The sequence below is a fragment of the Scardinius erythrophthalmus genome (assembly GCF_964197995.2).
Source record: "Scardinius erythrophthalmus genome assembly, chromosome: 19".
NCBI lineage: Eukaryota > Metazoa > Chordata > Actinopteri > Cypriniformes > Leuciscidae > Scardinius > Scardinius erythrophthalmus.
The window spans coordinates 20,728,983-20,741,723 of record NC_138239.1 but is presented as its reverse complement, the minus strand read 5'-3'; the positions used below and the strand labels follow the sequence as shown (position 1 = coordinate 20,741,723).

General features: G+C 38.4%; 1 protein-coding gene across 1 annotated transcript in view; it reads right to left on the bottom strand.

The window, feature by feature from the left end:
• Window positions 1-11,136: 11,136 nt before the first annotated feature.
• The window catches only part of ryr2b (ryanodine receptor 2b (cardiac)), a 61,066-nt gene continuing 59,461 nt past the window's right edge, over window positions 11,137-12,741 (bottom strand). Inside the window, exons 101-103 of the mRNA XM_081347823.1 lie at window positions 12,564-12,664; window positions 12,042-12,093; window positions 11,137-11,928 (exon numbers count right to left, since the gene is read on the bottom strand). Coding sequence (XP_081203949.1) covers window positions 11,833-11,928; window positions 12,042-12,093; window positions 12,564-12,664 — 249 coding nt within the window. The 3' untranslated portion in view covers window positions 11,137-11,832. The remainder of the gene's footprint in view (window positions 11,929-12,041; window positions 12,094-12,563; window positions 12,665-12,741) is intronic.

Sequence of the window (12,741 nt, the reverse complement as noted above, 5' to 3'; positions counted from 1 at the left end):
GAGGGTTTCAGAAAATCTGGAAGGATTTAAAAGATCTAGATTAGAAAGTTTGGAAACGTTTGAAATGATTTTGAAAATTGAGATACTCCAACTGCTACAAATAGCCAAATTCCATGAGGAATGGTTACTAAATCTCTTCTTTCAATGCATATTTCAGCACTTTTAAAGTCGCTTGGGGGTGAGAACTGGAAGTTTGACATTTTAAGCTAAAATCCCCTGCTGAAAACACTCATTTAGAGACTATCTTGGGTTAATTTATGGAGAACTGTGTTTCTTTACTCCATTAGCAGTTTAAGAGAGTGAACGATCTGAATTCAGGTAAGAGCATGTTTCTAAAAGAAGGTGTGTGTTAACTGGTCTGCTGTTGGCATCGGGGTTTGTAATCTAAATGGTAATATCGGGAACTCTCTATTTGACATGAATGTGCAAAGGAACCATCAGCCGCATGCTTTACAACTTCAAGAACCATTGAAAGGTGTGTTAAGAAGGGACTGATGGATGCATGCCATTTTTTACAGAATAGAATATCATTTTTTCACAAAAATATTAAGCAAAAAATTCAACATTGATAATAAAATAAGTATTTCTTAAGCACCAAATCAGCATATTAGAATGATTTCTGAAGGATCATGTGACACTAAAGACTTAAGTAATGGCTGCTGAAAATTCAGCTTTGCCAGCACAGGAATAAATTACATTTTAAAATAGATTAAAATAGTTTAAATTGTAATAATATTTCACAATATAACTCTTTTTACTGTATTTTTGATCACATAAATCCAGCCTTGGTAATCATAGTTCATCCAAAAATGAAAATTCTGTCATCATTTACCCTCATATCCTTCCAATCCATCATGGCTTTCTTTCATCTGTGGAAGATATTGTGAAAAATGTAAAAAAAAAAAAGTATCTTAGTCCAATCAGTTCACTGACCTTCCTGACTCTTGCAATGAATCCAAATCCACTTTTCTGCCATGTAGTGGCTGATATTTGAATCAGTCTTTGTTGAAACCTGGTGACATGTTTCACCAGGAAGATTGACTGGACATACTTTAAATGCCTCTCTGTTGAGGCAATGTCCTTCTCCTTGGATTGCAGAATGTATTTTGTCATCAGATGTCTGTAATATTCAACACTTCATTTTTCATTGCTTATTTTGTGATAATATGCCAGGCGGATGTGACCTTGGAATCTTGGATGACATGCCGCTCATCCGTAATGCATCTGGCATCCCATTACCAATATCAACTTTTTAAATGTTACTTTCAGCAAGGATATCTGCACAATGACTAAATCGAAATCGTACATTTTTCAACTTGTGATGCCATTTAACTGTCAAGCTCAAAGTGACAGTTAAATTCCCTCGCTTCAGTGCAAATCAGAGTGCAGAGAGCCATATTAAGCAGCAAAGGAGCATGAAAAGTCAATTCGATGGCATATTAAACACGAGGGTGCATGTAGCCTCAGAAGCAGCTTCTGGAAGAACTTCTGTTCTGCAAGAATTATAGGCACAAACTCAATACAACATAAAGTAACAGATGTTATAAAGAAATAAATGCATAAAGCCAGAGGGGTGTGTTCAGGGGTACATTTTGTCATTAAGGTACGCAGGAGCCTTAAGCTTTGAGTCATAACCATTTTTTCCCCAGCTAACAAAATGGCACAGAGGAGCCTTAGGAGTGATTTAGTGAGCAATAAAAGCTGTCCTGATGAAATAATAAAATAAAATAGCAAGAAAATAAATATGAAATAAAAACGAATGATCTCTATAATACTCAGTATATACGATCATGCTGTATAATGACAATAATAAATGTTTCTTCAACTTTTTTGTGCAATGCAAATTTAGTAATTAGATTTTGAAGGCCGAAATGCATTTTATTATTAAAAATACCACAATGCACACACACACACACACACACACATAATACATTATATGTGTGTGTGTGTGTGTGTGTGTGTGTGTGTTTTAAGATTGTTGGGTGTGATATGTACCCAGTTATTTCCACTAGCTCTGCCTCACTTTCTCGATGTTTAAATTCATTCAATAAACACTTTTATCCAAAGTGACTTACAAATGAGAAACATCACAAGCAATTTGTCCTAGAGCCAAAAAATATTCCTAGTGCACAATGCCAAGTTTCCCATAAACAAGATCAGTAAACACACAACAGACATGAAATGCACAAAAGAGCAGAACGAGAACCATTTTTATATTGTATAAATAAATAGGAGTCATAGTAAGTGCTTTTGTTTATGGTTGTAGATTTAAGTGCTTTGAAAGACATGATTATTTAGCTTTTTATTATATGCACAAAGTTTATTTTTCCTTTGAATACAGTAACTTTTCCCTTTCCTGCTCTATGTGACTGTTCATGTCCTTGACATTTTGTCCTCATAACTGCCAGTCTGTGATGTGTTGCTGCTTTCTTTCTGTCCTATATATTTGTTTTCCATCCATTTGTATATTCTCTGTGTATTCTCTCTGGTCAGCTAGGCAGACTGACTAAGAAATTATTTTGCGATGATGGATCCTTAGAAGAATAACGAAAACTCAGGAGAGAGATACAAAAGAGACAGGGAAAAGGGAAAAAATGAGAAGCGAGATGCGAGTCTCCTTCAGGATTTACTTCTGACAAATACACAAACATGCAAATACTCAAACATGCATAAACACACAGGAATTAATTTAATGTGTAGTGTCTATTGATAAACTACCACTACAACCGACTTCATAATTAAGACATCATTTTACCAACGTGAAGAATTTATAATGAGTTCTGATAGTCCAAACACATCATGTCCCTCGGCATGCTATTGCTTTGATAAACCAAAAAGCGAAAACAATTCAATGGTAGGTCATGGAGCAAACATCATTTGAAATAGCGAGTGGCTTATGAAGTGTTTGTGAACCAGCTTAAGTGTCAGGAGCCGTAATGACGTGCTTGAGTTTGACACTGATATAATGAACCCCAAACTGAAGACTCTTCATTCTGCTGAAGAACTGCACCAGCTGCTTCAGGAAAAAAAGCAGATCTGAATGTTTTATAAAGTCCTTTTAATTCTCATAAGATCTTGTGGCACAGAAAACAAAACACATGCTCGAGATGCATTAAGATGCAACCAGGGTTATTATAGTTAAAAAAATAAAACATGCTTGCAATAAAACAAACATTAAAAAACTTGTTTTATTTCAGCTATAGTTGCCTGTCATGGTTATGTTCAGTTAGTTCAGTGAGGTCTGTATTAGTTCTCGTTTGTTTCTATGGGAACTCATTTGTTAATCACATTCAGGTGTTCATGAGTTAGTTCCTCATTTACTCCCCTATTATGTTTATTCTGTTTTTGGTTCTCATTATGTTTACGTGTTAAGGTGTTGTTGTTATCATCATTGAGTTTATTAGAACCGACCCTCAAGAACAAGTACATAGAGAAAATGATAGGGACTTACTGGCGCTGCAGATTCTCCTCCGATCCGAGAACCGAGTCTTTTGGGGTACTTGGATACTGTAAGGCCCGCTATATTGGTCCAATCTGCCGGTTCGCCAATACACGGGGAAGGTCTCACGTGTTCTGTCCTCACTCATGCAAAGTATTGGTTGGTTAAATTTGTAATATATTAATCATATATTACTGGAATATACATCTCTGGAATAGAGAGAAGATGCAAACCCAACTTTAAGAAATACATGAGGCTGAGAGATTTCTCTCTCTCTCAGCCTCACGGACCGTTCTGAAGTACAGAAAAGGCCCCGAACTCTCTGCTGCATCTCCTTATATACACAAACCTTTCACAAGGAAACATGTACTAACAAAAGAAATGTGCATGCAGTGGTCGCACCTTCATGGGGGTGGGTGACCATTTGCTTGAGAGACCACCTTCCTTTGTAAGTCAGTTATCCATAAACTCTTAAAAACCTTATTACCTTTTGTTTTACTTATTTGGAAAGAGACATTTGTACCAGTCACACTGTGACATTGTAAATGATACCAAACATGAAAAATACTCTGTGATAATCATTCACATTAAACTATAAATTTTTTTGGGTGAATTCAGGTGATCATCTGAGAGAGAGAGGGGGGGTGAGGGGAGAGGGAAAGAAATGTAGATGAAGATGATTCGGAGGTGAGACTTTCGTCTCGATGGTGCATGAGGGCTAGTTCAAATGGTAATTTCCAGAGAGGTCCTTTGTCCTCTCAGGGTCTGTGTGCTCCCCACTCCAGACTGTCCGGCATTTCTCAATTCTTACAAAACAAAACATGGCGGCCTCTCCCTCACCGCTTGGGAGCCCGAGGCCACCACCAAGGTCGTCCGAGTCCCAGAGCCAGAGATGAGGCAGGCTGATCAGTCCACCCCAGAGCCAGAAGCGGACTGGGACCTGATCGATCTGTGGACCACAGATCCTACTCCCACCCAAAGACCCACCTCTGCATCCTTGCCTTCTTCCCTGGTCCCGTCTAGCCATTTTGAATCTCTTTGATTCTTTGATTCCTGTCCGGAGGCCTCCATCCTCTGATGCTCCCTTCCGATGTCCTGATCCCTTCTCCTCTGGTCAAGCCCAGTCCCCTGGATCCATCGGCCCTGCTGCTGCTGTCCAGCTCCTAGGCTCTGCTGTCGCCGCTGTCTACGTGTGGCTCGTCGGCTTCACCTCTACCAGCACAGCGTGAGTTGAGGTATCCTGTCGGGCCTCCAGTCCCAAGTCCCCATCTCGTCCCATCAGCCCATCGACCTCGCTTCAGCTCTGCGCTCCTTTGTTTTCTCCGTGGACTGTCTGCCCTGAGACTCCGCTGGGCTCACTCGTCTCCAGGTCGGCCTACGGCGGTCGTTGCTCAGACTCCGCCGCGGACTTCTGGGATTCTGGTGGTGCCTACACCCTCCAACGTCATCGGGCTCCTTTCTTCCTCCGACCTCCTTTTCATCCTCACTCACTCCATCGTCGCCCCGGTCAGCCGAGTCCACTTCGCCACCTTAGTCCCGCAAGCCAGCAGCTCAGGTTTGCCTCCGCCAATCGGTCTCTGGGTTCCATCCGCCTCTTCGGTCAGGACTCCGCCCTGGATCCTCCCTCCGTCAGCACAACCTGTGGTTAGAAACTCCTCCAGGCTGCTGTCCTTCACCAGCTCCACGGCCTCCATCGAAGCCTCCACCCTCTTTCCTCCTGTTGGACTATTTCTGTTATGGCGAGAGGACACGCCTTCCGGGAGGGGGAGCTTATGTCACGGTTATGTTCAGTTTAGTTCAGTTTCTGCTAATACATGTATTAGTTCTGTATTAGTTTGTTTATATGGCAACTCATTTGTTAATCGCATTCAGGTGTTCATGATTTAGTTCCTCACTACTCTATGTATAAATATCCCGTTATGTTTATCGTGTTGTCGGTTCTCATTACGTTTACACGTTAAGGTGTTATCATTGAGTTTATTAGTAAAGTCCTTTCATGTTTATTTAGAATAGATAGACAGAATAGAATAAACATCCATTAAGCCGTGTGTGAGATCTGCATCCCGAGACAAGATGGCGCCGTTGTATGTGGCCTGCCGTTTTTCGCTTGCTGTGTTGTCTAGTTTGTTTGTTTCTTTTTGTTTTATGCTTTATTTCACACAGTGTGCTTCACCAGTATTAACCTACGATCGAATATCTCTTTTAAACTTGAAAGTTGTTTCAAACAAACTGCTTAATCAAGCAAGAACTGGTTCGTATTATGCTCCCGCTCCCTTACTGTTGTCCATACCTGACTATCTATGCCATTGGCCGTGCTCTCTACCGGTGAGAAAGCGGAGGAGACGCCGCAGAAGACGGAATGGCTTAGCTGTTAAGCTAAAGCTCTTCCTGGCACTCCATCACGAGTCTCAGCCTTCACTGGGGCATCCGATGGTGCTCTCTGGAGCCAGTATGCAATTGGATTATACCCTTGTTTCCGACTGTGGCGGTGCCGCTCCCTGTTTCTGCTCTCCTCGCTTTTACCATGGAGGAGTCTGCACGGACCATCTTCGCACGGACCGGCTTCCTAGGGCGAAGCAGCCTAAGGTAACCAACGAGCACCTGCCACGGCTAAAAATGGCCTTGATCAACACCAGATCTGTGGTAAACAAGACTTTCATTATTAATGATTTCTTCTCTTCTCTACACTTGGATTTTTTTTATTTATAACTGAAACGTGGCTTTCAGGAGGGAGTCTTTTTTCTGAACTGCTACCGTTGAACTGCTTATTTTTCAATACTCCTCGTTTGACTGGTCGAGGTGGAGGATTGGCCTCCATTTACAAGGACGTGTTTTCTTGCCGCACTATTGCGTCGAATGAGTATAACAGCTTTGAATTGCAGCTGTTTATGCTGGAACTTCATGAGCCTCTTTTGATTGCAGTGATTTATCGTCCTCCTTAACACAACAAGGAGTTTTTAACTGAGTTTGCAGACTTCCTGAGAGAATTCATACCGAAATATGACAAACTTTTGATATTAGGAGATTTTAATGTTCATATTTGTTGTGCTGCTGACCTGTTAGCTAAGCAATTTTCAAACTTATTAAATGCCTTTGATTTGGCTCTTGAAGTCAATGTTCTCACTCATCATCATGGACATACACTTGATTTAGTGTTATCTCTAAGTGTTTCTCATTGCAATCTTGAGGTGTGTGAAAATGTTTTTTTCTGATCATAAGTCTTTTGCATTTAATGCTCCAAAATCTATTACTTGTTCGCCGTTCCCGGACCAAGAACTGAGCCTTGACGAGATGACACAATATGCTCTCTACAAGGCAGATTTATAGAAGAGCGGAGCGTAAATTGAAAAGGGACAAACTTCAGGTCTCTTTTGAAATGTTAAGAGATTCGCTCTCAATATCAGAAATCGGTAAAAGCAGCCAAATCAAGGTATTTTACTGAAATTATTAATAAGAACTGTCATAGACCAAAAACTCTTTTTAATTATTATCAATGCCACTATCAACCCTCCTGTCTGCTCGCTCACTGATGTGTCTTCATCTATGTGTGAGGACTTTCTCAAACAAGGCCTTGATGTTGTTAGTTCTCTTCTCCTGGTCATGTTAAATCGCTGTTTAGAAACTGGTATCATACCTGATCTGCTAAAACACGCATCAGTCCACCCCTTGCTTAAAAAACAGAACCTAGACCCCACAGTGTTAGCCAATTTTAGACTCATCTCCAATTTGTCTTTTATTACTAAGATTTTGGAAAAAATATTCCTGCAACAACTGCGAAGCTTCCTAGCTGATAATGTGAATTTTTTTTAAAAAAAATTAGTTTAATTTTTCAGTCTGGGTTAAGAAAACATCACTCCACTGAGACTACTTTGTTGAAGCTTTTTAAAGGTACTAATAACCCGTGATTCTGGCGACTATGCTGTTATGCTTTAACTGCTGCTTTTGATACAGTAGATCATGCTGTTCTTATTGCCCGGTTGGAACATTATGCAGGCATTACAGGCAGTGCACTGGACTGGTTTAAATCTGATCTTACCAACAGAAGCATCTCAGTGAAGATTGGAGAACATGCCTCTAGTAATGCTGTGTTATCTTGTGGGGTTCCTCAAGGGTCCATTTTGAGCCCTATTCTTTTTTTCTTTATACATGCTTCCACTTGGTTCTATTATTATACAACATGGGCTGTCATTCCATTGTTACGCAGACGACACTCAAATTTATCTGCCCTTAAAACTCTTTTCAAATGGTCTGGACACTCTTATGGCCTGTTTGACTGATGTAAAGACCTGGTTGTCTTTAAATTTTCTGAATTTTAATGAGAGTAAAATGGAAATTATTATATTTGGACCCTCCGATTCCTCTATCACCCCTAAACAAAATTTTGGTGGTTTGTTCTCTTGTGTGAAGCTGTGGGTGAGAAATGTGGGCGTGGTGTTTGAATCTCTGAAATTTGTTAGGCATATACATTTAGTTGTGAAATCCTGCTTTTTCCAGCTGCCATCAAAAGTAAAGACATTTCTTTCTTTTAAAAATTCCAAAAAAAGTAATCCATGCATTCATTTCTTCAAAGCTGGATTACTGCAATTCTCTTTACGTTTGGATTAGTCATTCAGATGTATAGACTTCTGACGGAGGCACAAAAACGGGATCATATCACTCCTATCTCACGTTCCTTACACTGGTTGCCAGTGCGCTACAGAGTGAATTTTAAACTTTTACTTTTCGTGTACAAATCTTTAAATTGTATGGCTCCACCCTACCTGTCTGTCCTATTGACTGAGCACCATCCAATTAGATCACTCTGGTCATCCAATCAGAGACTCCTGTCTATCCCTAAGTCAAGATTGAAGTATAGGGGGGACCGTGCTTTTTCTGTTGTTGCCCCCAGACTCTGGAATAACTTGCCCATTTCGATTAGACTGGCCTATCTGTTTTTAAATCTAAGTTAAAAACATTTTTGTATGATAAAGCATTTAATACATGTTGAAGCACCCTTCCATTGTACTTCATTGTTATTTTAAAATGTTGAAGCACTTATTTTATGGTATTTTACTTACATTTTTATTTGTTCGGTGTTGTATTGTTGTTAGTTTTTGTGTTTTTAGTTATTGTAAAGCACATTGGACAATGTGGGTTGTATTTAATTGTGCTATATAAATAAATTGCCATTGCCATTTATCTTCGTCGTGTGAGTTTCTACTACAAAGCCTCTGTGGTTGTGACATTGCCAAAGCAACATTTCTCATTTTCTTTCTAATTCAGATGTTTTATTTAAATAATTGTTTGCTCTTTTTTTTCCATTGATGTAAAATAATAAACAGATACACTTATACTTAAAAACATATAGATATTTTAAAAAATCTTTTTACAAAAACACACAACAAAATTACTAAACCTTTAACTCAAATTAAAATAGAAAATACAAACACCAGTTCAAAATATGAATTAAAAACTACAATAGTATCTCAATTAAACTGAAATAAAACCATGGTCATCTGGCTGATGCAGGTTTGAGACTCCCTAAAAAATGTCAATATAACAATATATTTATTATTTTGTATAATGCCATATGTCATATATACTTGGCTTGTTTGGTTGTCCAAATACTTCTCGGGGCCACTGTACATCTAATAAAAATGTATGTATGGCAAATAAAATAATTAAAATATATAATTAAATACAGGCCTACATTTAAATGATAAAATAAAATAATAATAAAAATGATTAGTTCTCATCTATTATGTGCCTGATAAGTTAAAAGCTTAACATCATAAATTACAGTTCTCTGCAGCATTGCAATCCCAGACAAAATCTATTGACCTTTCAGCCCGACATTCAGTACCTAAAGGATTCAGCAATTCTCAGATGATCTGGGAAGGGTTGTGTTAGCCCAAAGGTCACGATGGTAGAGTCTGAGAAGGACATTAACCAAATAGGCAATCTTTCTGGCCCAGAACCACCTTTTCTTCATTGGAAATATGCTAAATGTGGTTACTTTGGACACTGGCTCTGGCATTAGTACACTGTTGCTGAGTAAAATGTAAGAATGGATCCAGAGTCCAGCTCCTCTGTCTGTTCTCCTCAACATGCCCACATTCTTCTCTCCACTATTACATTATATTAAAGTCATTCATCAAAACTGACATTCTATCTGTGCAGTATGCACATCATAATTATTTTAATTCATGTGCCCTCATAATCTTTAATGAAAACAACTTCCCCTCTCTCAGCAACATCTCCTCTCTGATGACGTGTTTACTGACTTCACAGCAATAGCAAACCACAACCATCCAATCAATTCCTGATGGACAAAATCAAGTCGTGCCCTACATTCTTTCTTGTTCGAGAAGCCATTTTACTCGGATAAACAATAGGATATAAAAGACTATCCCAACTTCCGTTTCAATCACCTATAAAAAAAATTACTATTAAAAGTACTCCGTTACGTCTTACCGGACGAGCCCCCACTTCTCCCACCCATAACACAATTTACAACAATTTGTTAATTTATCCATAAATCTCTAAGGTATTTTTTCGGTTTAAATTATATAAATTATAATATATATGTGAATAGAAACTTGGGCATTGAGTTACTGCTGATGCTTTTTCTATCAATGGTTTTCCTCCTATTACAGATAATGATAATCAGTTCTGTCCTTTGTCTTCATTTTAATAAGGCTGATAGCAATGGTACTGTGCATTATTCATGTAGAGGGGGGTTAAAGCTTTAACAGCACCTCTGGAATGGCTAGAGATCAATGCATTATGCCCTGCAGCAGTGACAACTCGACCAGCAGCATGTGATGTGGGCTGCCGTTTAATTTCATTTCACGCTCAGGATCTGAGTGCTACCTCTCACACGAGAGAGAGAGAGAGAGAGAGAGAGAGAGAGAGAGAGAGAGAGAGAGAGAGAGAGAGAGAGAGAGAGAGAGAGAGAGAGAGAGAGAGAGAGAGAGAGAGAGAGAGAGAGAGAGAGAGAGAGAGAGAGAGAGAGAGAGAGAGAGAGAGATAACCACAGATGATGGAATGGCTGTTGAAAATAAGGAGACGAACGCGAGAAGGCTGAGAGTGGATGAAGAGAGAAGTAGAAAAGGATGGAAAAGGATTTGTTTACATTGGGCATACAATAAGAGTAAATGAAGGTTATGAAATTCAAACTACAGACATCCCACTGTGCAAAAACAATAATACTTGATACTGTCATAATTAGTCTTTGGCAATTAATTTTTTCATGTTTTATAATGAGGTACAAAAATAAACTTGCAGTAACAAACATATCACTTTAAGAATGTTTAGAGACTTTTACTAAAAAACAAGAAGAAATACTGAGGAAGAGGTTTTTTTTGTAGCGCAAATGAGGGAGTGAGATTCTCCATAAATTATTAATATCAGAAACACAAGAGCAGCTAAAATATAATTTCTTGCATTAATAGTCCTGCGCTGTTTGTTCTAATGTAACCAGTTCTCCTCAACACGTTCAGAGCGTGATTCGAACTGTAGTCTCTGGCGAGGAGCGCCTCTTGAGATCAGGGGAGTGAGGTTTACACGCACAGCTCTTATTGGTCTACGGCAGTTACACTACAGGTTTGATATATCAATAATATAAAAATCAAGTTATATTATAATATTTCCAGTATTGTTTACTGTGAACATTAAGTAAGTTCTGTAGGTTTTCAAGCAAAAGAAATGCCATGTTTTGGTTTATACTACTAGCATTTATTGCAAAGTGACATTTTACATACTTACAAACTCCACACGATCAAAAATTACAGTATCAACTTAGTGCCTTAAAGTCAACATTATGATATATTAATAAAATAAAGCCAATTAGCCCATTGCGAGGTAACTAGAGATTACACCAGCTCCGGTGTGGATCCAGACTCTTACAAAGATTTCAGATGACCCCACACCTGTGAAGAGATGACGCCAACCCCTGCCATGACTTCAGATAACAACTCTGAATCAACACACAAAACTGACAAGTTTCCCATATATTGCAATCATTATGATCACAACATGTAATAATTGTTTGACATGCTCATTGTTTCTGCTTAAGTGAATAAATGATGTTAGCTAACTGCATGATTTTATTATCTGTACATTTCTGCCATATGGACATTATTCTGATAACAGATTACTCTTAATTGTAAAGTAGAAACATGCATTTTCTGTGCAAAGCTGCTTTGATATTTTGAGAACAATATGTATTGTGATAGCTGCTATACAAATAAAAATAAATATGTAGTGAAGAATAATATAGTGAGAATCAAACAAGCATGCAAAACAGAAGAGTAAATATACACAAGTTTCTTATTATCAGAAGAATATCCTAGACATACAGTACTTCAAAAGTGTATTCACCAACTGAACTATAGAAACTGAACCGGAATTCTTCAGCTGAGTTGAACCTCATACTGTTTCCGGAAACAGTCTCCAACAGGAAAGAACTCCCAGCAGCGTTCCTGGAACATCTTCCACACGTATGATTCCTGTTTTGTTAAAGAGTGTAGCAGTCAGAGTATTTTAAAACATTTTCACTCTGAAACTATCCATCTATCTTTTTTCAATAAAGATTCATGTCATTTGTGAATACAAGTTGTACCTGTCCAGTATGTTCTGTAACATCCTTATTTATGAGGTACATCAGAAAGAACCTAAAGGGCAAACAGAACACAAAACAAATGTTATCCACTTTCAGCAAATAAAAATAGAAATAAGACTCATATTTTAACAGATTAAACTTTGTTGGCATTGTTTATTTAACTTTAGGTCATGATTATGATGATTTTATTAACATTAACAATATTATCATGTTTTTTTTGGATACAGTGCTTTGGAAATACAATGGTATTCTTTAGAAAACCTTGAAGTACATTACCATGTAAATACAAAGGTATATGAAAATGGTAATCATTCATTATTATCATGTTTCATTACCATTGTGGTACCACCACAGTGCCTTTTTTGTCACATGACATGCTCTCTTGTCCTGACCAGATGCACAATATACTTATTTTCCACCAGTATACTAATCTCACAACAGCCTTTAAAATTGTGACTGAAAAACATGATGGAAATTAGGCAAAAGTAACCTCTGACCTTTTCTCAGTTCTCTAGTACTCACAGATAGTTGGCCAGGTTGTGTTCTTGCAGCGTGTGCGACTCGAAGCCATGGGGCATCGTGTCAAAGTACTCGCTCCCAATGCCACAGATAAAACACTTAGTCTGCAGCAAAAAACTGACTTAATGGCATGCGACATTACCTGTTTAATTATAGATGATCAATTAGCATTTAACTAACG